General features: G+C 39.1%; 1 protein-coding gene across 2 annotated transcripts in view; it reads right to left on the bottom strand.

Annotated features, from left to right (window-relative positions):
- furinb (furin (paired basic amino acid cleaving enzyme) b) overlaps positions 1 to 27,879 on the bottom strand; it is a 91,357-nt gene that overhangs the window by 31,937 nt on the left and 31,541 nt on the right. For both annotated transcript variants that reach the window (XM_068312886.1, XM_068312887.1), the window contains exons 3-4: positions 6,885 to 6,983; positions 131 to 226 (exon numbers count right to left, since the gene is read on the bottom strand). In XM_068312886.1, coding sequence (XP_068168987.1) covers positions 131 to 226; positions 6,885 to 6,983 — 195 coding nt within the window. The remainder of the gene's footprint in view (positions 1 to 130; positions 227 to 6,884; positions 6,984 to 27,879) is intronic.

The raw sequence follows: 27,879 nt of genomic DNA, 5'->3' as shown, positions 1-27,879 counted from the left end.
GCAAAATACAGTGTGAGGCAGTTTGGAAAACAATACTCGTACACTGAATGTTTGATATATTTTCATGTGTTTGCCATAATGATATATGCAAAATGTCCAGCCTGTAAGGGTAAGCGACCATCAAACACACCAGATACCACTGCTTGGGGAAATCGGGGTCTGTTGGGTCTTCGTAGACATCCCTCTTCTTCCTTTTTTTCACCACTTGCTGCTCCACCCACAGGACCTGGGTACACACAGACAGAATCCACAGTTTTACATTCAACCTCACATGAGTTTGCATCATTTCTCATGTTCTAATTTCAGAAAGTGTTGGTATCTCCTACAGAGTGTGGATGTGGAAAAACACGGCTCCAGCTGTGTTCAAAAAGTAATAAGGAGAAAGAGAGGCAGAGATGAGAAGCCAATCTAATTCATTTCATTCCTGAGATGCAAAGGGAAAGTAGCTGCTATACGGGAGGTGGTGGGGGGCTTTGAAGTTCTAAATGGCGCTTGTGTAAGCACAGGCATGGCAGTAGGAGTCATTTTATTCATTTGTTTCTAAAAGAAAGAAACAGCAGCAAAATATCCACAGGAGTGCAAATCATTTTGTGTCCAGCCTCCTGCATGCTAAAAGTAAAATTAGGTATTTTCAGTATTATTTCCACGCAGTCGTATTGTCATTATGCGTGTCCTAAGAATTCACTTGTTTTGCTAGAATGACTTAAAATGAAAAATTTTACATTTTCTTTAAGGGGCAAATATTTTAACACCCAGTACATAAATAAATAATAAAACATCTGTTTGAGCTTTTGTTATATTGTACTCACAAGCCCATGGGGGAGAGATAACAGATCCACCTCCAGATGCAGTGACTCTCTCTTTTTTCCTTCAACACCATCAACTTCTCATTAACAAAGCCAATAATTTCACAGCATCTACACAGCAGACTCAGATTTTGTCTGCTTAAATAAAAACGACATTTTGCTCTGTACACAGAATGATGTAAAATACTGTATATACTAACTCTAACCATTACACACAAAAAGGATACATAGATTTTGGTTGTGACCACCTTATTCAATATTACAAAATATTAACAGTACAGTAACTACGGATATGTACTGTAGTCTATATAATCCATAGTCACACATAGAAAGACAGAGAGAAAGAGAGAAACAGACAGACAGACTGAAACACAGACAGACAGATGGACGGACAGAGAGACAGAGCTGATGGACTTAAAATGTCACAGTTTGATAAAGTTACCGGATATTAAACAACATATCCCAAATAAAAAACAACATTTAATGAAATGAAATAGCTCTGCATACATCATGGCAGAAATGGATCCGGAAAACTATGAAAATGAGTTTGTATTCATTATGGAGGTATAGAGTTATACCAGTCTTTGTGACAGCAGAGCTATGACCAAAGCAATGTACCGTACATCATACTGTTAGATAAATAACAGACAACACTGCAACATCTTGTGTCTTCAGGGATCTTAACTTCCTCAGGAGACGCTAATTGCCTTATTATATACAGTTTACAGGGTTTTCTTTCTTCCTGTTCATCAGGGTGGATGTCTGGGTACTCTGTGAATGCACAAGGTGAGCATATCTATCCCCCCTTCCTTCTAAAATCAATCAACATCTCCATCTTTCTACAGAGAGCTACTCAGTCTCTGATTCACCACCATGTTGTCCTGCGTTTTCCCTCTCTTCTACTCCTTGTGCCGCGGCACCAGGCTGTGGCTTGTGGCTCACATCCACCATCTTCATGATGGTCCGATGCATTGCTGCCATACTGGCCACAGTGTGTTGTTTGCTCCGTGCTTCTCTAAAATGAAATCCCATTTTGAAACACCAGAGTTACGGTGGAATACAGTCCTTTGTCTGATGGTATACTTTACACCATCATATGGCATTTACATCAAATGACCTACATGCATACCAATTACTGTAATACATAGTGCATATATTGTAGTGGATTCATTTTCTACATTACACGTCTGATAGTCCTGACATTTGGATTCCCTTGGGGCTGACATGATGTCGTCTCTGGTCATCCAAGGCCCAGAGCTGCCAAATACCTTCAGCCTCCTCATTCTCTCACCATCCTCCATGGATGGTAAAAACTAACAAAATTGTTGTCGTTGTGAAAGACGGCACAAACAGCACACTGAATAACTGCATAGCTATGAGTATTTACAGCCGCGTTGTAAACCTCAAATCGACCGAGGCTGCCACATTTTCTTCACAAGATTATTTGTAGCGAAGACCCTTTGTTTCATCGATTTCATAAAATTCTCTTATTCCTGACAAAAGACATGGTCTAAGTGATAAAAATATCAGGACTACCGGTGATGATGAACTGTAGCTGCTTCTGACCAGCTGAAATCACTGCCTCAGAGATTGAAGCCATTAACTTCATTCAAATGACCCTAGGCAAATTAAAATTTATCTCATTTCATTACATTAACAACCGTGCATGGCTGACCTGGTTGCACTGCTGCCCAATGTGCGCCATGTTACTATCAGGGCAAAAATACTGATGCATGAATAACACGATGATGAGGATACACCAATCTACTGTGGGGTATGTAGAGTTTCATTTATATAGCCAATTAATGCAAATGACCAGACGCTAACAAATTCACATTGCAGCTTACTTATTTCCGTCGACATTCAATTCAATTCAATTCAACACACAATATGAGGTCACATTTTCAGCAACGGCAAACTGATGTATTTTGGAATTGAATTGAGGGGAAAAAAAGGGAATGCAATTTTCCAGCTTGATCACCCTCCCATTATGGCAAAAAAAGAAAAAAGATGTAACTGATATCTTTGTGAAGATATAGTCAGTCATGGAGAACTAAGAACAGCGGTTCAGTATAAACACTCATCTAAGGTCTGTAACAGAGACAAAGGGGAATCAGGCACAACCACACAAAGAGAAAAGACTATACACGGTCTAAGTTCGTAATCCATGAGCAACAACACTGTTTGTTCCTACTTTTGAACAGTGTCCTGCAGGCTGCTGATGAAGGAGAAGCCACGCTGGTATTGTTTCTAGCATGAGGCACTAACACAGAAAGGGGATTTATTCTGCAGATCTGTTCCAGATGGAGAAAGAATAGATTTGAAAGGACAGACCTGGTGACATTCTATTATTTTCCACCATTCTCAAAAAACTGACAGAATAGAAAAGTAATTTTCAAAAATGTCTATCTATATCTTATATCCCTCTGTGTCGCATGTCTCTATTGTTGGTCAGAGAGTATTAAAAACCTCTCAGTGAGCTAGATTTTACAATGACCACGGGCGCTATGTTTTATTTTGAGTTAGCCTAACATAGACTATTCTTTTATTAGACATTCAATGCAAACCAGAAATTGCAGCAAAAATACCATTCATGTACACTGTGGGTAGTGGATTTAAGTTGAGACAGTTTGAGCTGTCGGGGTCTCTCAAAGAGAAACACACAGAGGCCCTTTGGTGAAAAGTTAAAAGAGTAAATTTTTGGAACAACAAAACCCAAAATCAAGCTGCAGTGGCCAATCATATCAACCCGGCTCAGCAGTATTCTTTTTCAAACAGCTTATAACTTTGTCTGAGTTTCTGTTATATTGTTCCCTGTCTGAACAAAAATCCTGTGCTACTAGGAGACAACACCCACAGAGCAAACACGTTGCAGATACAGAAAAGCCTCTCAGTAAGGGTTGCTGCTCCTGTTACAGCAGCCGGAGACTGGATCTTCTCTGGTCACCGTTAACAGATCAAACAATGATACTGCAGACAAATCTCTTGTAATGAGAGTAATGACAAATTTGGTTTAAAATATACCTTACTCTTTAGTTGTACTGTTTACAACCCCTGGACCTGTATAACCTGTGATTTGAGATACCACCCTATAAACACTGTTCTAATTATGTCAGAATAAATACCGGTACATTATTTCCTCCTGTGGCTCATATCTAAATGAATTTTTCAATAAAGAAACAATTGAGCTTCAGGCTGAGGGTCTTTACAAAGGTGGAACATGTTTAAGGGCAGAAAAACAATGGGATCATTTCATGGGCTTTGTTGACCAAATGTATAGAATAGCACCTGCCATACTGACAGTGAGCCCCTGTTGAAATAATGATATGATGCAATCTTATATCCATAGACAATCTCTGCTGCAAGATGGAGAGCGATGGAGAGAAGGAGAGAGATATACTGAAGGGTAAGACATCTTAGAAACACGGCACGTCACAATGAGGCTCGTCAATATGACGTGAGTAAAAACAGTGTGGTGCAGCTATGGAGAGGGGCTGTGTCTAACAGACTGGTCTAAAGTAATTAATGAAAAATGCGCCGTTGAAAAATTCTGCGTGTATTCAATACATTAATGCGCATCTAAAAACCACAAGGTAAAAGTGATGCAGGGTGCACGAGAAGATCCAATGCCAGGTGTGCTACAATACATGGGCGATATATTTCCGGTGACTCATTTGAACAATATTAATTTCTAACAGCAGCCAACCAAAAAAAAACAACAGTTTTGTTTTCCCTCACAGAGAAGGTGTAAGGTGTAGAGAGGAAACACCAAAAACCCCTCAGAAGCGCAACAGTGAATATGTATACAGCTGCCAATTAAGTCTCATCACTTTTTAGTTGTTGAGATGGGATAAGCAGCATGTCAGGACACTGAAGCAGAGGAAAACACACAACGGGGGTAAATGTGTTCAACAGCATCCAGATCACAGAGAGGAAATACTGCTAAAAACATTAATACAAATCAAAATTTAGAGTTTTCGCTGGCTTTGAATGCATTTTCTTTTGAACCAGGTGAAGCAGTATTTTTTTCTTCATCCCTTTTCCAGGGATCATATAGTCTGTCACACCTATTTGACTTTACATATCATTCAACACAACAAAATAGAAACCCATACATGTATGCTGTGATATTTTTTGGCAGTGGTCATGGTTTGCTTGAGGCTTGGATTTTGACTGTGTGGGCTGATGGGTGACCTGTTGATCTTTAGGCTACACTTCATGTCCTCAATCACTGGGGGTTTGAATACACTGTTAAAACCTGAACTAAAGGCTGAAATGAACCAATAAGATGGGACCTCTGTCAAAAATGTTTTCATATTAGATCTTTATCTTCCTGTCTCTGCTGATCGCCTCTATTTATAAAGCAATTTTCTCTCTTTCATTTGATATCCAAATGGCATGTAAGTATAAAGAAAAGGCAGCTGAGAAAAACTCACACACACAAATCCTCTTCTATCATAAAAAAAATGAAATAAAATCTAGTGGAACTTCAGTACTAAAGTCAATTAAATTACATTAAATAAATCAGTAAAAACCATCAGGGATAAATAAATGAGATTAAAAAGGGCTAACAGAAATGTTTCCTTTCTTTGCAAAATCACCAAGAGTGCTTGGCATTGTAATATCAAGCAGCAGGAAGTTTCACAGGTGGCACAGTTAATGGGACTTTTATGGAACACATGAGGTTGACCCTAATGGGAAGGTGGTTGCATAAAATGAACCAAACTCTTTAATGTAGGGAGGAGTGAGGCCAATTAAAGCTTTTAGAAAGAAGTAAATGCACCATCATTTTAAAAGACGCCATAAGCCAGCACAGTTTTGTTAGATGTTATGTGTTAATAAATTTGATCAGTATCAGGAATTCATTTATTTTCTTTTTTTTCCCCATTCATCTCCAGCCACTTATTTGAATACGGCTAACAGGTTACGCTGGAGCCTACCCAGGCTGACATCGAATGAGAAGCGGGGTACACCCTGCATAAGCTGCCAGTTCATTGCAGGGCTACACCCAAAGACAGGAACCCATTCAAACTCACATTCACACCTACAGTCAATCTAGCGTGTCCAATTCATCTAAACTGGATTTTTCTGGGGAGAACATACAAACTGATTCTGATTCTGATATTCCCAGGAGGCATCCAACCAACGACCTTCTTGGTGTAAGGCAAAAGTGCTGCCCCCTGTGTCTCTATGCTGTCCTAGTGTCAAGAATGTTAGCCAAAATTCACAGCTTTGTCAGACAGAGCATGAACTTCATTATGAAGACGAACATTCTAAATCCAGAAAGGAGTTCTTGCTGCTCACAGAGGGTTATTTTAGTGCTTTCTACTCTTCCTCGGACAATTTGGCTTCCAATGTCATTTTTAAAATCACTGTCTGGGAGATTGAAAAAGAAAAACATCAGTTTTACCAAATTTGACAACTTGTTAATTTTCTCTGGGTTGAGAACTAAAATAAATATTCTTAAGGTATAGTTCTTAATCTGCAAAAGACTGCACGCTGCCAGATCTTTCTCCCACCTAGAATCAGCACAAAAATAGTATGGATCCAGTTCTGGGAACAACACACTGCATATCTCATTACTAAGACAAAAAAAACCCCAACCATCCTCTCCGCTATTTTACCATTTCAGTGCCGATTCGACTATACCTGGCACACAAGGAAGCTGATATTTTTCAGGGATGCAGTAGTCTACATATAAATTTGTGGTGGAGCTGTTTCGGGTCAGACCTCCAGATGGGAATGATATTGAAGGATGGAAAAGGTCTGGATTTTTGACTGTTGACTACAATTTTCCTTCTGCAGTTAACATTTAGGTGTAGATAAGTCTTTAAGGTAAGGCCAAGCAAGGTAGTGTTGTTTGGGAGCCTTTTGTCACATACTTTAAGTGATGAGGATCATTAGATAGACGGACTGGTGTGGACTGATAACAATACTCTGTTTGACGTGCTGTCACTGACGCTGGCATTCTTCCCTCTTGTGATCGATGTTATGTGTGAAATCCAATCTGTATTAGGGCCTTTTGTTGGCAACATGGACAACTGCAATGAGCTGTGTGAAAGCTGACATCTGTCTTACCTGTGGTTCTTTTTGCAGTCTGATGTGCATCTCCCTGTAGCCGGACAAGGCCCTTTTCTCCACAGCATGATGCCTGAAGTGATAATAATCGCCAAAAACCTGCATTAACACAAAGGGAAAAGCAACAAATTGAACTGCAGTAACAAGGTGACCAGATAACATTGACCATGGCATTCCTGTGGTACACACACAAACAAACCTGCATACAGTTTATTTTGGAAACAGACCATTTAAACATCAGAACCTGGAAATATCTGTCTAGGTATTCAAATCTAAGGGAGAATCATTACTGCAATGGTAAGCACAAAAGTGAATATCTTTTCTCTTCATGACAGAAAAAAATAAGCTAATATATCAGTCGAGTCTTTGATATCGACAACCACTAAGAGCAATATACAAATGTAGTTGCTGCATAGTAAGAAGAAGAGTTTTCTAATCTCTCAGAAGGTGTTTCATTTTCACAAGCCAGTGTTCATTATCTACATTTAGCTGAGAGTTTAAACAGACCCAAGAGAGGCATACCGTACATTATAAATCATTTGATGGATGCCATGTACGGAAAAATATTAGATGCATCCGTTCGAGACATAGTCCCTTCAGAGTAAGACTAAAGCGTTCCTCACACCGCAGTCACAGTTGTTTCACTTGTTCCGCTCATAAAAGAGCTTTTAAGGAGAGACGATTTGCTGACAGCTGTCACCAAACTGGCCTTAAGCCTCAGAGGGTACGTTCTTTTTGTTAGCCAAGCTTTTCAGTGATTCACGAGTCAGCCTGTTCCCCAAGTCATGGTCCAGGAAAGCTGACTTGAGAGCAAGACAGAAACTAAGTAAGACAGACACTGAGATATGAGCATGTGAATAAAGACCAAAATAACTAAGCAAAGGGTGGGGGGGAGAGGAATGAAGGAGGAGCAGCCCAGCTACTCTTTATATGGGTATTCACAAGAGAACATCGTCCATTTGAAGCGAAAGCATCGCAATCTGTACAGTAGTGCCACTGGGGTTTGGCTCACCTTCACAAGCCCAGTGGAGCAGTGAAAGAGAGAGGGAGGGTTGGGGTGTAGGGTTTGACAGGCCGACTAGGCAGGATGGATGTTAGTGGGGAGGGAGAAGAGCAGACACAGCAGGATGGAAGCTTCTCCTGAGGCTGCGGTGGATTCTGCTAGCTGGCTGTCTGCAAGTCGACCAGACTGGTGGATGGAGCTCAGAGACCCGTCTGGCAGCACAGATACGAAGCTGCCAGACTTTGCGTTGGCCAATTTGACTACATTTTCTCAAATATTTGTAATTAAGACTTATTTTTTGCTCTGATAATTTGCACATAAACCAGAGGGACCATCATTTTTGAATTATTCAATGCTATACAAAAATGATCCTTTCTACCCTGCAGAGCTGCATGCCATTTTGGACAATGTGTGGAAAAGATTAATGAAGCTGCTTCTGTGATATGACAACTTTGCAGGACATCCTATAAATGATGAAAATGTGGTAAGGCAGAATGTCGACATGAAGTAAGATTTCTTCAACAATTTAAGCTTGCACAGGCAGGTAAGATCGGATATGCCTTCAAGAGTGAATTCTGACAGCTGGTTTTTGTCTTAGTCCTGTGACAAAAGCCCTTATTAGTCTTCATAATTGGGATTTAGTCAACATGATCCTTTAATAATAAGTTGTAGTTGATTGAAAGTCTTGGTATTTTTGTCATATTTTAATTCAAAGGAACCCCTATTTATTTTAGTCTTTCTCAAAGACGTTCATGCATTTTAGTCTTTTCTAAAACATCAGGCCATTAAGATTTCATTACAGTCTATCTGAAACCATTTTCTTTGGTCATTGTACTTTTACTTCACATACGACATAACTTAATGTCTAGAAAAAAGGATCAATGATTGCAAATGCAGCTATGCAGAAAGTGTCTGAAGTCAATTTAAAGGTTCTATTCAGATGGAACATGTTTGATTTAAAATTATTTATTTTGGTGAGATCAGTTTGGATTCACATTCTGCAATTATTGGCGCCACCAGATAAAAATGCAAAACCAGCCATCCATGGGTAAATGATGGAGGATTGGATGATCAATTTGCACATGCTGGGCTTCAACAGAACTCTTTGGCTTCACCCTGAAAATACAGTGAAAAAGTATGAGTACAACACTTTTTTGTGCCCTACTACATGTGTTTGTACTCTGCCTCCCAGAAGAGCAGGCAAGATGGGTAGTTGGCCATGAATAATGCTGGTTTCATCCCACCACCATTTCAGATGTGGAAAAATAAGGTTGCTTAAAACACTTTCGGTAAAAATTTTGTAAATTAACACAACTTCCAAGACAAGCAATACTTTTTTATTTGACTACGTATCATCAAACAGAAATCTTTCAAAATGTGAAATACAGCCTTGATTTAGTAATAAAGTTAATATTACTAGACATAAAGACAGAAAGGTATGTTTAAACAACTATAATCATACCATGCAGATATGAAAGATCCTCAGTTGATACAGACTTCATGATATCTTCAAAAGCAAACGACCTTACATACACCCCATCTTAATAATGTCAACGCCATGTAAAAGGAAATCACCTCTGAAAATCAAGGTATGACTTGAGGAATTAATGAGACCCACTTTACATTGATTGCAGAAGGGCAGACAGTTAATTTGTGGTACACCGGGGTGGCTTGTCTGTGGGACAGGCCTATTTCCAGAAGTGCTGATGTCCTAATTTAAAGACTTCGGCTCTTGGTAAATTGAGATGAACATTGAAATGTTGGTGTAGCTTCTTTCCAAAAAGTGTGGCTGAGTCATGCCTCGCTCTTGTCTGAACCAGAATAATCCACATAGTGTGTAAGTGTGTGTATGTGTGCCAAAGGTAATAATTGAGGCCACCGAGGGCCATTAGTCACCCTGCCACTATGCTCTGAGTCTGCATTATAGGTACACTGGCATTTAAACTCCCCACAGGACACTACCAGAAGTTGCTATTTCAGGTGTTTCTTATTTGAGTTATTTCACTCTGGGATATTCATGTAAATGTTTAACAGGCACTTTTGAAAAGTCTGGCTGATTTCACACCAATTCACTCCTGACAGTCAGAGGATAAAAATCATTTGAAACTTTGTTTGGACCTGATATTGGGCCCAAGTTATCTGTGAGTGTGAAATGTTCACAGATCTTACAGCACCAATGACCTTCAAAAGTGTTTTAAAATATTCAAAAAGAAAGACCTTGCGATAAAAGCCCCATAGACGTTTTAGATGTGGCAGCTGCAACATTGTGACAATGATGTGCAAGTCAATCATTGTCAAGATGTCAGTACACCTTGCACAAATCAACTGCAACGTTTCACTAACGTCAATACCACACGTGTTGTCTATGTACTGGAGTGTCCTTCTCACTGTTTTTATGCAGGACGTACAAAAAGAAAATTAAAAGGCTGAGGTGCAGCGCATGAAAATACAAAAAAAAAATTAAGAGATGAAATTCATCTTTACTCTGGGCCTCTCTCCCTTATTAACTTCTTTCTGTAACCCCGCTCTACTTTTTCTTTGACCAATAACATTACAATTTGCAGTATGAACTGTGTAGATCACCAAATGCTGCTTATTTTTAAACAAGTTCCCATGTGAAACGAAGGCACTTTAAAACACAGAAATCCTACAGCATGCATTGTGGTTTTCTTTATGGTTAACTTTTTGAGACTTGTATAGTGAAGTATTCTTAAGAGGAATGCTGAATAGACGATCGGTACCTTGTGAGGGATAGCACTATTGCCAAGAAAACAGTAATCACTGCTGACAAGTAACAGTGCACATATTGGGCTATTAGGCTTAAGCCAACGATTTAAAGTTCATCTCCAGCTCTTGACAGTCATGCTGTCCAACCACTTTCATATTTGAAATCATACTTTTGTGTTGTTGTTTTTTTTGTTTTCTCAGAGCAAAAAATGCATTTTGCTGGTTCAGTAATTTTATATTACTCCTATACAGATAATAAAATCCTACATAATCTAGAGAGCCTTCTCAAACCCTTGTGGTATGTGATACCTCATTGTTTGTGAATCTTGCAGTGAATGAATGTTTGGGATTTAAGAAAAGGTATGTGGTGAAGATTCTCAGCATATGTCTGACGAAATTCAATTTTAGAATCTGTCAGACAGGTTTTCAGACAGAGCAGAATATGATGGGACTTCTATTCAGGAAATAGGAATATAATGTTTATAAATGATTAAAGTATTCTTTTTTGCTTTTGAAGCAAAATATTTTCCAGCGTTTCTTCATTCGTATGTAAAATCTCGCAGTGGTGTATGGTTTTCAGATAGTGAAAGCTCTTGTTAGAAAAGGAACAGATGAGTCCAGAGAAAGTTGGCATTATGTTTTTTTGGGGTTTTTTTTAGATATAGTGTAAGTACGTATATGGCACCCAATAATTTCTCCTGCTCTTTTCTTGGGCAAATTCAAAGCCATTCATAAGTGAATTTAGTATATTACAGTTATGTTAAAAGAGGAGGTTTATGGATGTAGTGAAAGAGGACATGAAGGTAGCTGGTGTGAGAGAAGAGGATGCAGAAGACATGGTTAGATGGAGGCAACTGATTCGCTGTGGCGACCCCCGAATGGAAAGCCCAAAGGAGAAGAAGATGTTCAGAGTTTTTAACATAAACTGTGTGATTTGTTTTGCTGTGTGAAGATATGAATTTTCTGAATTTATGAAATCTTTGTTTTCTATTATCTGCTTGTACTTTTACTGAAATACTCCTCAATGCAAATATTTATATTAATTTTGATTCTTCAACCATTCATACTAACAATTAAACAAACTAAAATGCTTCCTAGACCAATGGTATTGCAGCAACAAGTTGTACATTAGTATGATGCGTACATGAAAGTCTTTTTGGTCACAATGACTTAAAGTTTTATTTATTTGGTTTATATACCATAATTAAATATTTAATAGGTGAGAAAAATGTTCTTGTGGGCTATTCATGCACGTATAAGTAAATGTTCAGCACAAATTGCCTAGCACAAACTCCCTCATACAACTTTTGTGGCAGGCTTTGCTGTGAATTTGCAAGTATATGTTGACTGAGTCCTTCCAGTTATAATGCAATGGGGAGAAATACTCCTCTCTGTCTGCTCCTGGCTGGAATTCCCTCCTCAATAGCAAGAACTTCAATTTGGAGACTCATTAACTACAAAACTGAGATTTGTCCAAAATGAGTGAATATATTGCGAATGTCAAGCTTTAAACGTTGGTGGGTTGAACAACTTTGAAGTTAAAAGAGCATGCAAGAGGCTGAGAGAGTCAAGACATGGGGGTCTACATATTAGCTGAGTTTGACTGTAACTGACATTATGATCGCTCATCAAAGGCTTCAGTCAGAGGGCTTTGTGACCTCATCACTTGCTGTTTCTTAATCGCCAATGATCTCACTCACATCATTACTTCTCTTTTGAATTTAATTCTTTAATAATCCTTATACAACCTCTTTGTCTCTATCTGCACTGTTAAAAGCATATTTCATATCAGAAGATACCCATGATGTTTTTTCTCCAAATCCCCTGGGGATTTTTAGCCATCTGCTGAAATTCTCACAGTGACTTTTGGATTTTAAAGACTGAAAGTAATGCTTTATTTTTTCCTATGTACCGTATCATGCCGGGTTATGTGCTGATCTCTTTCCTGGTCTTTCACTACTTCCTACCACAGTTGCTATATCAATATTGGCGATATGATGCTTTCACTTGGCTCCAGACTAATGTTGTTTCACATTGCAGAGAACTGCATGTGCTGATTTTTAGGCAAAACTCCAAAATTTTATGAAAAAGTTTTATTTTCAGTCTTATCACACATGCAAAGATACAGTACATTTATGCACTGTACTTATTGAGAAATGTTCATGGACTTTATTTTGTCTCAGACATGCTGTAGTTGTTTCAAGATGTGGGTGATGGTAAATTTAGATAAAATCATGGCTTTGAACCAGAATTTTTTGCCAATCGGTTCGTTCCGAACAGAAACAGAATTATAACGTTTTCGGTTTTGCGTTCCACCCATGAACTGACGTTCCTGAACCGGTTAGAACAAAAAAATAAAGTTCCTGAACTGGTTAATAACGTTCCTTGTAAATATAAATATGTAGGTGCCATATTTTGTGCACCATAAAACACGCTTAAAAGCCTTAACATTTCTCAAAAACAACGCTGCGTCTTTTAACATTAAGCGTCTTGTGTGTACATTTCTTCTTCTTCTTGTCCTTTCGGCTTTTCCCTTCAGGGGTCGCCACAGCGAATCAATTGCCTCCATCTAACCCTGTCTTCTGCATCCTCTTCTCTCACACCAACTACCTTCATGTCTTCCCTCATTACATCCATAAACCTCCTCTTTGGTCTTCCTCTAGACCTCCTGCCTGGCAGTTCAAAGCCTAGCATCCTTCTACTAATATATTCACTATCTCTCCTCTGGACATAGATAGATAGATAGATAGACATGTCCAAACCATCTCAGTCTGGCCTCTCTGACTTTATCTCCAAAACCTCTAACATGTGCTGTCCCTCTGATGTACTCATTCCTGATCCTATCCTTCCTGGTCACTCCCAGAGAGAACCTCAGCATCTTCATCTCTGCTACCTCCAGCTCTGTCTCCTGTCTTTTCCTCAGTGACACTGTCTCTAGACCAAACAACATCGCTGGTCTCACCACAGTTTTGTACATCTTTCCTTTCATTTTAGCTGAAACTCTTCTATCACACATCACACCTGACACTTTCCTCCACCCGTTCCATCCTGCCTGGACACGCTTCTTCACCTCTTTTCCACACTGTCCATTGCTCTGGACTGTTGACCCTAAGTACTTAAAATCCTCCACCTTCTTGATCTCTTCTCCCTGTAACCTCACTCTTCCACTTGGGTCCCTCTCATTCACACACATGTACTCTGTCTTACTGCGGCTAACCTTCATTCCTCTCCTTTCCAGGACAAACCTCCACCTCTCTAGCTTCTCCTCCACCTGTTCCCTGCTCTCACTACAGATCACAATGTCATCTGCAAACATCATAGTCCATGGAGATTCCTGTCTAACCTCGTCTGTCAGCCTGTCCATCACCATAGAGAACAAGAAGGGGCTCAGAGCTGATCTCTGATGCAGTCCCACCTTCACATTGAACTCCTCTGTCACACCTACAGCACACCTCACCACTGTCTTACAGTCCTCATACATGTCCTGCACCGTTCTAACATACTTCTCTGCCACTCCAGACTTCCTCATACAATACCACAGTTGATAGATAGATAGATAGATAGATAGATAGATAGATAGATAGATAGATAGATAGATAGATAGATAGATAGATAGATAGATAGATAGATAGATAGATAGATAGATAGATAGATAGATAGATAGATAGATAGATAGATAGATAGATAGATAGATAGATAGATAGATAGATAGATAGATAGATAGATAGATAGATAGATAGATAGATAGATAGACTTTATTTATCCCAAACTGGGAAATGTAGTTCCTCTCTGGGAACCCTGTCATAAGCTTTCTCCATATCTACAAAAACACAATGCAGCTCCCTCTGGCCTTCTCTGTACTTCTCTATCAACATCCTCAAAGCAAATACTGCATCTGTAGTACTCTTTTTTGGCATGAAACCATACTGCTGCTCACAAATGTTCACGTCTGCCCTTAGTCTAGCTTCCACTACTCTTTCCCATAACTTCATTGTATGACTCATCAGCTTTATTCCTCTGTAGTTGTCACAACTCTCCATGTCTCCCTTGTTCTTAAAAGTGGGCACCAGCACGTCTTATGTGTACACTGAGTTCCAAAATCTGTAAAAATGTTTTTGTGTGACTTCAGTCAGCGATCTGCAAGATCGACCATTGTTCACCGACATAGGACGTATTACGTCACTATGTACGCCGGCAGCGATGGACCAATTACAGAAGATGACGCGAGGCTACGTCCGGCACACCTCCGGTAGGTACCGGTGTGCAGTAAATGCCGATACTGTACCGCAGGTATGCTGTTAACTATATTTGTTTGGCTAAAGACCCCCGACAATGACGTCAGTGAAGAGACACGCTTACGACGCAACATGTAAACTCAATGCTATCAGCTCCGGTTGTTCTGGTTCACGTAAAGAGACCGGGTGGCTTTTTTCATGCTTCGCCATCTCTCCTGATCTGTGACTCCATGAATTCCAACACCACCGCTTCTGTCAAAAACCACGTCAAGCGGCTGAATTCGGAGCTTGTCACCATCCTGAGAGGATTAACGAAAGAACTCCAACCGCCGGACATCGGTGTAAACAGAGCCTTCAAAGTTAAGCTGCGTGCGTGGAGGAGCGATGAATGAGAGACGTGAACAGGACTGGAGGCAGTGCCGAGCGAGTTACACCCCCACAATATGTGTGTGGATTGTGGATCCTGGACTAACGTGTCTGCTTCGACTTTTGTCCAATGTTTTGCTAAAGCCAGCATCATTACCGGACAGCCACCATGAAACCAGACGGTCAGCGATAGTGACATTGCCGAGCTATTCAATGCACACCGAAGATGAGGACTTTGAAGGATTTAGCACAGATTTATCAAAAAAAAAAAAAAAACCATATTTAAAAAATCATGTAGGTGTATTTTTTTAAATTTAAATATAACACAGTTCAACCACAGTCACCTTTTTGCTTCCGTTAGCAAGCATGCACCGAACAATAAGGTGCGCCATGTATAAAAGTAGAGAGAGTAGAGTATAACTTTATCGATCCCTTAAGGTGGTTCCGTCAGGGAAATTGATTTCTCCCTCGCACACAGCATAGTAAGTACACAAAACAAAGAAAAAGCACACAGAAAGCACAAGCACATAGAAAATAGCACATCAAAGTACAGAAAAAAACTCTGTAATTTAGATTGCACCTCTTTATACAATGTGCTGAATGATGCACAAAATATGGTAACTTAAGGACTTTTAATTTGGCAACTAAAGCAGCTAATTTATATACTATAGACAATAATTATAGATATGCCCCTACCCTACAGTAAACAGTACCACAGCACTACACCTCGGCTTTATGCAAGTTATATCACTGTAGTTAAGGCTTATGCCTCCTACTGGGCTTGCACTAGGAGCTAGTGTGACTAAGCCACTGTGGCTCAGTGTAAAAGAATTGAGAAAGCCACAAAAAGCCACACTCTGTGTCCAAGACAGTGGCGCACGGGCGGACGACCAACGCTCGTCGCATGGGTGCGTGGGGGGGTCCAGGGGGCCTCCCCCGGGAAATTTTTAAGAAAATGGGGTTGTTTTCCTGCATTCTGGGGGAAAAATCTTCTGTTTAGTTTACCTACTAAAATACACTAAAGTCAACAGTTCAAGCTGAAACATCTTTATTTCTGTCCTACTTTATGCAGGTATGAATGTCAGATTCAACAACTGAAAACTTCCATTCAATATGTGAAGATAGTCATACAAAATATTACTCAATGTTTACTTGTTTAAGTTTTACTTAGACTAGAAGACATTTCAACTTTGACCACCACCAACACCATTGGTATGCCATAGTTTATTTTTTTAAAATTCAATAACATGATTTTTCATTTCAATTTAAAAAGGCGTGAAAAATAGCAAGCGAGGTGAATACACATTTACATGCATCGCTGGTTATTCCTGCCGGTCATAGGGAACAAAAGTCTAAGACTACAAACAAGTTTTGATAATGGATAATGATAATTTACCTTCTGGTCTGTCACCACTCCTCCCCCCTCTCAGCATTCACCATTTGTTTATTAATGAGGACTTTAACACAAACTCTACTATAAAACACTGGATTCGTTTGATCGATCGTCCTCGCCTTGTCTTACACTAATTCGCGGGTTCAGCTTGTAAAAAAAACAATATTTTTGTTTTTCATTGGACGAAAGGAGGCGATGACCCGAGTGCATATTTAATGATCGGGAGCGTTTGGGTCACTTTGGCTATTTCTGTTGGCGTGCTTCGGCTATATTCCGTCGGCATGCGGAAATAGCGGCGCTAGCGCCGTTCGCTAGTGCCGCTTGCTAAAGGAAATAGCGGCGCTCACTAGCGGAAGTAGCGGCGCTAGCGAAAAAGTTGTAAGTTTTAGCCTTTTTTCCGTAAAACTAAGAACGCCACTGTGGCTACACAGTCTAAAAACTTTGTCTGGAATTTACTTCGCCTATGGCGAAGTGGCAAATGGCTAGCGCAAGCCCAGTCCTACTTAGACACTCCATGAAATAAGACAAGAATAACTTATAGCATGTCATTTATTGCTGAACAACAGATTTTCATTGTGCCTCTCCCATAGCTCAATATTGCTACAAAGCGCTGGCAGTAGGGGACACACTGCTCTGAAAATGACTGCAGCCAATGAGTTAATGTCTAAATCATACATTTTTAAGATTGACATACTGCAGTGTTCACCTGTTATGATTAAATAGTGACTGGGAGACCTCCCTTTTCTTAACTGCTGCTGATAGCAGCTACTTCTCTCTGCTCTCATCCCGCGTCCAGTGAATGACAGGAAGGGAAACATGAGGTCAAATATTTTTTTCAAGAACGAAAAAACCCCGGAATTAACCGGTTTACAATTATTTTCTGTTCCGATTCCGTTCCGGAACGTTAAAAAATAAAAGTTTTCGTTTTCGTTCCTGCCAGAATACCAAAAGTTTCCGGTTTTCGTTTTTGTTCCATGAACCGGTTCAAAGCCCTGCATAAAACTAATACATCTAATTTTTCTTATCTCTCAGTGTAAACTCTACTGGCAGAACCAAACCCAGGATTCAGGGGAAGTGTATACACATACCTTTAATCTGTACACCCTCTACAGTGAATGTGGAGAATGAAAGTAAGTACTACTACTAAGAACTACTACAGCGATGTGTGTGTGTGTGTGTGTGTGTGTGTGTGTGTGTGTGTGTGTGTGTGTGTGTGTGTGTGTGTGCGCTCGTGCGTGTGTGTGTGTGTGTGTGTGTGTGCAGCAAGAGAACTGAATACAAATATTTCAAATATTCAGCATAGGAGCTCAAGGGTCTGTCACACCGATATAGACGGTGACAGAGATCCTCCCTTTTTGTATTCCCCTATGCTTGGGCATAGTGCACAGAGGCAATTCTACCTTATTGGAAATGTAATCAATCAGACCCATCTTTCTTGTGTTTTTCCATCTAGGCAAAACACAAGAAATCAACAAATGGTTACAGGTACCAATAAAGGTATTTCACTCTAAACACAGCGTACCTTCATTCACAGCCTGTATCACAAGATTCTGCTAGCCTTGATGGACGTTTGTCACAGTAGGCGCATAAATGCAAAATGAATGAGGTGCTCTTCTCCTCCTTTGTACAGCAGGAAGGCACTGGCAGGCAGCTTTTGTTGCACATCTCAGATAAAAATGTCAGTGGAACACCAGAGCTCATTGATTGCCACGCAGCCCACCAGCCCTTTCTCCTCTTTCACTCTTCTTTTATACCTCGCATTTCATTTTAGAGTTATTTGTTCAAACAAAGCACACATCAATGAAAGCCCTTACAGGAATGGGTGCTCTCTTTTCTGTATAGCAAATGTGTTGCGTGGTGTTGTGGTACAAAATTTGTCGTTGTGCTAATAGAACGGTCATGTCATTATTGCCTGATGCGTCATTGGGTTATCATCTTTGAGACTAATTATAGTTGAAACTCTGGGGTTCGACTGAATGAGAGAAGCTCATTATTTTACTTTGAAAACCAGGCTAATTAATAGTTTTGAAATGAAGGGTAATTATTTGTTTGTATCCTGGTTCTGATTTTGAATGTCACCTGCCTCCACCGCGTTCGCCAATTCAGTGGACTCATTGTTTTGGGAAGCAGCAGACCCACAAAAAATGTACTCTGCGTAATTGTATGGCTGAAAAACACAGACATAGCAAAATGTGTATGGAGCCGATACTTGGTGATGAATATATAGTGATGAAGCAAAGGGACAGAAGCATAATGAAAAGCATCCCAACTGTTATGTTACTTCTTGACAACAAAATACAGGACAACATATCAAGCGCAAGTGGAAAGAACAAAGACCTTTAAAGTAAAAAGAGCTTTCAGTTCAAGATATGTCCATCCAGACCTTTTCATATTCTGGGTGAGTAGGATGCAGTGACAATATGAAAGAAAGGAGAGAAATGAAAGAGAGGAAGGAAAAATAAATATCACAGGAGAATAATTGTGGAGAGACAGCAGAAAACCGAGTGGAAAATCATTACAATAGGCATACATGATGGAGGACACCAGCCATACTGATAACTGACCCTCGGCTTACAATACAATAAAACTTTGTCACAGTAAATGACTGCCTTGTAAATCTTATCAACGACTGTATCCCCTGAAAATCAAAAATAAAAGAGAATGAAATCCTTCTCCTTAATTAAAAAGGCAGCTACATATCAGTAAGAGCTCTACATTAAGAGCACCAGTCGCAAGACGCAAGGTTACTACAGTATCAAAATATAAAATGAGGGCAGGGCTTTCAGTGACCTGGCACTTCTCTTGTGGACACATCTTCCAGTTTTGCAATGGAATGCAGACATACATTCAACAGCAGAATTACCATCTTAATATGGTTTGTAGTTAGCATTGGTTAATACTAACCACCAGGTCACTGGGGACTGCTGTTGGGAACGCTCCATAATACACTGAGACTCCTTTACATATTTACATCTCATTAGTGCATGTTACAATCTGGGCTTCATCCCCTGAGTATTATTATGGCATTTTAAAATGTAGTAGTACTGTCTTAGTAGTAGTAGTCGTAATAATAATGATGATGAGGATAATAATAATAATAATAATAATAATAATAATATTAAATGATAAATTGATCTATTTTAATTTGTTTTGTGGAACCACCTGACATGATAATATTAAGTAAACTCATCATACTTTTTTTTTTTTGTAATCTATCATTTGATTGGATTTTAGTTCACATTTATCTATATAATTGGGACCGTTTCTAATTTTATTGTTATGGTTTCTCTGTCTCAACACCAATGAGTACCCCACTAACAGCTGGGTTTCGAAAGGTTGCTGTCTATTAAAAGGTAGTTTTTCACCAAGGGATTGCTTATGAGACAACTTTGGGAAAAATAAGTATTTTCTACACAAGGGGCTTTCAATGAAAATTGCAAAGGGTATAGTGAGTCATGACTCCTCCTCTGCTGACATCCAAACGGTTAGAAATCTCCTGTTTTTGACCACACTAAAAAATGTGTTTAGTTTGCTTTTTGTGTTGAACATGAAGTATAAAATGTTAATCGCGTGGCACCAATGCCTTTTTTAAATAATAATTATATGTTAAACAATTTTTTCAATCCATGAAAAAAATTACTCTCAACAAGAGAGAATTGAGGTAAAAAAATATTTAAGATGGGGGGGATAAAACTCTTACATGTCTCATAATTTTGAATAATTTCTTGATTAGAGAGTAGGCATTGGCAAGAAAGAAGCTGGATACAGTGCTATTAGCCTGGCTCATAACCAGGCTTGATTGGTTCTGTTCTGCTTCCTCTTGCATCGCTGCATGTGTCTGCTCTCTGCCACTTTGTTGGTCAATGCACCACATCAAGTGACTAATCTCTGCTGAGGTAGAATTCAATGCTCCAGAGGCAACTTTTCTACACCAGTGTCCTAAATGCAGGATCTCATTTGAGAAACAGTTAATTTTACATGCAAATACAGTATATTAGATGTTGTAGAGCGTTGAGTGACAGCCAGTAGCACAATAACTCAGGACTTACTGTGGTCTTTGTCTGTCTTGATTTGACTTGCAGGCTGATAATTGGCAACCCATGATCTTGATTTGTCATTCTGGAAAGTATAATGCTTTTTTTTTTTTTTTTGCATTTGACACTTTTCAAAGACCAACGATTTGATTCTGTAATTCCATGCTTGAATAAATTATTGGGTATGCACACAAAGTATGTCATGATTTTGAGCAAAGTGTTTTGATTCAAAATAGGTCAGAAAATCAAATCCCCTGAACATATAAATTCCATGCAGACATAAGACTTGTAGAACATATAACTCTCCAGATGTAATTTATATTAGTGTTTTATTAGCACACAGAAAATGTTGAGAGCATAGATGAAGTCCTTATCAAATATTAAATGTGCACAAAGACACATGAACTCACACACACGCACACGCACACGCACACACACACACACACACACACACACACACACACACACACACACACACACACACACACACACACACACACACACACACACACACACACACACAGGAAGTATTCTGAGCTATAGCCTCGAATAAGTGAGACTGAAATACAGTACATAAAAAAGGCTGTGTGTGTCAGTGTGTGTGTCAGAACATTCAATTTGCTCTTTGGGTTTTTAATCTGAGATCCATCCCACTGGGTTGATTCATAGTCTTGACACCCAATCGTAATTGAAGGTATGTGCTAACCAGATTTGTAGACACAAAACTAACTAAGCCTCACCAGAGTAATGAATATTAATCAAGTCAGGGGAAAATTGGGTCCATTTGCCTTTTATTGTGCTCCAGCACAAAATTGGAAATTATACACTTACTGGCTGAGGTAAGTTAAGCATGGATGTAATCTAATATATGTAATATTGGTGCTTTTGTTCAATAAGCAAAAAATGAGACAGAAAATAAAACAGGAGGAAAAACTATGAAAAGAAAAGGTAGAAGAGAGATTAAGAGATCTGGTTGTTTTCAGTATGCTAAATAGAATCTTAGCTGAAGATGTGGCCATAAGGGGCCTCTTCCTTGTGCTATGAGGAAAAATAGACTTAATGATAAATGAAATCAACCAGCAGAAACCAAAGAATTAATCTAAATGGGTTAATTTTCAAGTCATTTGGATAGGGGTTGAATACACAAACATTTTAAGCATCAGTGCTCTGGATCGAAAGAAACTACAAAACAAATATGCCACAATGATGACTGTATAAATGACAAAGAGCTAAGGCAATGGAGCTTAGCATTATGCAAATGAGGAGTGACAAAATATTGGTTGAGAGTGAATTAAAAAAAAAAAAAAAAACCTGCTGCAAATGGAAATTTTCTGAAATACGATGCATATTACAGATTTTAGGATTCAAAGATGTTACGCTATTTAAGTAGAAGTGCTGCTGGCCTTTAGCTTGTGCCTGCAGGCAGCATGCCACCTTCATTCTCATGTCATAAAAATTTACAAGCTAGTCTGATCTGAGGTGCATTGCACACAAGCTGCACTGGATTCCGTCATGCAAAAATAATAACAATAAAAAAAAAACATTTCCCTCCTACTCCTCTACTCCTTTATGTTAATGGCAGCCTTATGCTCAGACATGATTTTCTTTCAAACCACAGTTACAAAAGAACACTTTCCAAAGAAATGAAAAGCCAGCCACTTTTAGGTATACTAACTACAGTCCCCAAAAAAATCAATCTGAAAAGCACTCAAAAGGTTGACTTATTGATTTTTCATAGACACAGAACAGTCAATCTATCAATGTTTGCCTGAATGAGTACCTATGGATGTACAGCATTTTGAAAAGAAAATTATCAGAAAGTCCTCCGTCTTCAATGTGCCCTTCACTTGAAGAGCTCACCTCAGGAAAATGGAAGCTGTCAGCACCTCCAGACAGAATCAAAAAATCTGCTGCTAATACAGGAAGAAACATCACGGCCTGATGATGAAACACCAGCATTCAGACCCACTTGCCAACACACACCAGGCCCACTCTCAGTCTTAAATTTCTCTATCTGCAGTGGTCCATGTGTAATGAAGTCTACATTAAAAAACAATCCAAGCCTCCAGCTGTCCCGTCCGGCTCTCTTCTCACAGTGTCCTGTCGAGGAGCCCTGGGATTCTGCAAGGCTGCTGGATTATTCATGTGCACAATGTAATTCAGCCTGCTCTTTTCCACATTACCAACGCTGAATTCCATGGTGCCAGACCAGCCTGTCAGGCTCTGTGACCCTATAGTTTGAGAACTAAAGCATATAGATTTTACTTTTTAACAGGTCTAGCAGGTCTTCCACTATTCCATTGAGAAAGGGATTCAGAGACCCTTATTAAAATATTTCTTTCAATCTGTCCATTCAGACTGCAAATGATTGCAGATAATGAAATTTATCTTTACTGTACTGTTGTTTTTATTTCAGGACATTTGAGATTCTATGTTTGAGCCTTTTTTTGGGTGAAGAGATGTTTTCCTCCTTTTATTGCACAGTTAAGGATTTTGAAGTCTTGCCTTGCAATGCAGTAGGCTGAAAAGTTCGTGCGAGGTGCCTCGCTCCCTGTCTGGCTGCACACTGCAATTTTGGTGTCAGGATTGAGTTGTCTGTCGCCTGTCTGCATAAATAGGGTAGATTGTGCTATGTGGGCATGTGTACCTGTAGTCATTGAACCACTGTCATGCCATATAAAACTCAGTTTATTTAACTTCAGTTTTTTCTTATAATTATGTTTTCATGATGATCAATAATGTTGCAGAACAGATGATCTTGTTGTTCGACTGGCTTTAGAATATTTATTGGCAGGGTATATCATTATGTACCATTGGTATTGCAAAGTGACATGACAGCTAACCTTTCTTTAGAATTGTGCTGAATTATATGATCGTGTCAGTTATTTGAGAGCAGAAAAACATCTATTATACGAATTTTATACTTTGTTGTATCATTTATGTCATTGTGTATCACACAGCAATACTTGGTAAACAGCATGGGTGAACAGAAATACCATCTCATGTTGTCTCAAGACAACATAAGACGTGCACTTATTGTAGTGTGCGGTTTACAGTTTAACATTGGCTCGCCTTTAGTTGACCTTATAAAACATAGCATACAGCTGATAATGACGGTCAACCAAGCACAGACAAGGACAGGGGAGCAGCAGAGATGTGTTTGTGTGTCTGGGAGGAAAAGAAATTAGTGTCTCTGTCACTCTTATGAACAAAAATAATCTCTTTCACCACCAATATAAGAATGATGTTTCAATTTGCCATTTTATTTTCTCTATTTTGTAACATGTGATTGCAAATTGTACAAAGGCTCTACATAGAAGGAAAAAAATAATAAAAATCAGTCTGCTTTGCAACAGTGAAACAGTGTCTGAAATACATGGCAGACATGGCATCCAGACTTTAAATGGTTTCAACTAAGGAATTGTTTATTACAAGGTCTAAACATACAATGGATGTGAAAAAGAAAAAAAAGAAAAAAGAAAAACCTTACATGCTTCACAGCGGCTTTATACTGTAGATCAAGGATAAATCTTTGAAGAAGCAAGGCTGCAGCTCTCTATGTTTCCTTACTGACAGGGGGGCCGAGGTATGCCGTGCAGTGGCCATGGAACTAGAGCAGCAAGATTGGAAGGGTGTGTGCAACTTTGAACCAGGCATCGTTCAAATTCAAGAAACATCAAACTCCTTCCTTGCACCACAAAAGCTCAAGACAGTTGGGAACATCACAACATAGCTCCTTTAAACTTAGAGCTTTGGGATCTCTGTGTGTTGGGAACAGTAACCTGGAAGCTTTGCATATCATCATCAGAACTTGAAATAACCTCTGTAGGGGAGTTGGCATCATGCTAGTTGGAATGGTGGAAAAGTTTAAGCTACAGAAATACCATTCCACAAAAACACAAGTTACCAGGACATGACACAGACTAAAAGATTTCCATTTGTTGCCAAAAATTTGTTCTGTCTTTAAACTGCAATTCAAAAGAAAAATTCAGTTAAAGGAAATTGAGAGAATTTGAATCAATCAGTACATTTTATAGGCTCAGAGTGACAACAAACAAACAAAAAATCATACAAAATTAAAAAAAAAATCATAAATTGATCTCCACTAAAAGACTGGATGATTAAAATAATTGTGAACCTAATTTGAAATCAGGGCAGCATTGTGGTGAAGGTGAAGTTGGTGGTGGTGGGGGGTGGCTTCTGTTGCCTTACAGCAAGGACATCCTTAGTGTGATTCCACCCGGGATCTGTCTCTTTGTGTCTCCATGGATTCTGAGGGTGCACCCCAACTCTGACCCATAGTCAGCTGGGCTAGGCTTCAACATAAATCTTATCCCAGATTTGGGTCACAATTTATTCATTTATTTTTTACGCTACAAAGATGAATGAATATTGATAGTCACTTCAACAGTTCTCTCATATCAACTGCAACAAGGCATAACCGTGGATATATGGATAACAGAAACCTCGAACAGAAACCTCATTTAAAACCTGGTGTGGAATTCAGTGCTGTCATGTAAGCTTTTACAGTACTGTTCTAAACATTCCTGTGCTTTAAAGGGCATGACATTGACAATCATTTCAATTCAAAACAACACAGTGTCATAAGTGGCAGCAGGAATTTACACTGATCATCCATTTACTAAAAGTTCAAAGGAGACAAAATTGCAGTTATTAAGAAAATATAGTGTTAGAGATGAGAGAATGAGAGAAGGGTTTAGAAGGGTTTAGGAACCATTTTTTTCTTCCTGTTTTAAGAGGATAAAGGCATTATACTGCAGCAGGGCATATATAAATATATATACATCAGTGCAAACAAGCAGAATAAGCTACTACTCATTTTTGCTGTGTGGGTTGTATGCATTTGCGTGGCAAGCCTGAACATGCTTTATTATAAAGGACTGTTGTGCAAGGCTCCATGATAGGTTTCATAACAACGATAAACAGTTGGAGCATTCTGCCCTACTATTACATGAATTGCAAGTTTTGGCCATTTCTTTAAAACTTTGAAAAAGAGAATGTAGTGGGAACATGATATTATCATCCTGGGAAATTCCATTTGTTTTTCATCATATGCTCAACAGATGCAGAGATAAAGACATCTCCTGAAGGCCGGGTGAAGACAGCCGGTGTTTTTCCTGTGCTTAGTTTTCTTTTTCTCACAATTCTATGGTGAAAAAGTAAGCAGTGGTACGGGATTTCTTAACATACTTCCTGTATGCATGACCCTTTTTTAAATCCTGACCCCCATGAACAGGGGCTGTTCAACCATACTGTGACAGGAATGTATTTACCGTTACTAAATAACAAAAGCTGCATATACATACATTCAATATACATTTGATGGCTAGCATAGAACAGAAGTACCACTTAAGGAACAGTGTAATTTATAAGGAGAATTTCAGTGCCATTAAACCTGGGTCCAAGATAATATTTACATATTGTAATGTCAAAATGACTGACGACTAACTGCATGTATGTATGGGCAACTGTGTGTATGCTCACTTGATGTGATTATTTTAGCCACTGGGAAGCTCAGGTTGTTGACTACAGAGATAACCCATTTTGTTACAGAATAAAATCCATTTTGTGTAACCAGAAACAGCTGCTGTGCAGCCCACGTCTTAGCCACAAAATTATTGAAAAAAACAAAACAATAACAAAAAGACAGTAATACTTGTTAAAAACCCCCAACTTTTTTCAGGGTTTTCACCCTAACTTAACAGAAACAAAATCCAGCTATTCCAACAATCAAAAACTATTTTGGTTAAATAAATTCTTTCATTCAGAAAAAATGTCCACAAAAATAGCTGGTGATTGGTGGAAAGACCAATTAAGATGTACAGTAATACATATTTTTCCCTCTTCTCCCATCTCAGTTTCCAGGCATTGCGGTTCTTCATCTTGACACTGTGATTCAGAGCCTTTAACACATGACTGTGTCAGGTTGATATCAGGGTACAGTAGTATACCCCATAATTCATAGAGTAGGCCCAGTTTTCTGCTTCTCTCTGAAATAAGCAGTCACAAATTTACACCAAATGCAAGCCTTAATTATGCACTCATCGGTCCCATTACACTATAATGCAGATTAGATATTTATAGTGTTCCCAATTACAAAACTCTTACTGAGGAATCATTTAGGTAGTGGAGGCATTACTTATAATTATGGCCAAGAATAAAAAAATCAGCTTGCTTGCTCCGTCCCTGGAACAATAGTGCAAATCATCATCATGGGAAAAGCAGACTGCAACAAGGCAGTCATGGACTCTAATATCCTGCGACACCCCTCTGGGCTTGCGCTAGCCATTCGCCACTTCGCCATAGGCGAAGTAAATTCCATATGGCTACAAGGTTTTTAGCCTGTGAAGCCACAGTGGGGTTCTTATTTTTAGGAAAAAAAGGCTAAAACTTAACTTTTTGGACTCGCGAACATCCCCGAGCAATAACATAAGAAAACAATAGCATGCGGCTATTTCCGCATGCCGACGGAAATAGCCCTAGTGACCCGAATGCTCCTGATCATTAAATATGCACTCGGGTCATGACCTCCTCTTGTCCAATGAAAAAAAAAAAAGGATTCTGTTTTTACAAACTAAACACGCAAATTGGTGTACGACAAGACGAGGACGATCGATTGAAAGAAAATGAGAATAGTGTTTTATTGTAGATTTTGCGTTAAAATTCTAATTGAACAACACATGGTGAACGCTGAGAGGGGGTAGGAGTGTTGACAGACCGATCAGAAGGGATCTTAGACTTTTGATCCCTATGACGGGCAGGAATAACCAGCGATGCATATAAATGTGTATTCACCTCGCTTGATATTTTATATGCCTTTTTAAATTGAAATGAAAAATCATTATCGAATTAAAAAACAAAAACAAACTAAACTATTGCATACCAATGGTGTTGTCTAAGTCAAAGTTAAAATGTCTTCTAGTCCAAGTAAAACAAGTAAACATTGAGTAGTATTTTGTATGACTGTATCTTCACATAGTGAATGCAAGTTTTCAATTGTTGAATCTCACATTTATAACTGCATAAAGTAGGACAGAAATAAAGATAGTTCAGCTTGAACTGTTGACTTTAGTGTATTTTTGTAGGTAAACTGAACAGAAGATTTTGCCCTCAGAATGCAGGAAAACAACCCCATTTTCTGAAAAATTTCCCGGGAGAGACCCCCCATACCCACCCTGTGGTTGGTACCCCCCCCCCCACACACACAAGCGTGGTT

This window comes from Antennarius striatus, chromosome 4, assembly GCF_040054535.1.
Source record: "Antennarius striatus isolate MH-2024 chromosome 4, ASM4005453v1, whole genome shotgun sequence".
NCBI classification, from domain to species: Eukaryota; Metazoa; Chordata; class Actinopteri; order Lophiiformes; family Antennariidae; genus Antennarius; species Antennarius striatus.
The sequence above is the reverse complement of the archived record's forward strand: the minus strand, read 5'-3'. Positions and strand labels throughout refer to the sequence as shown.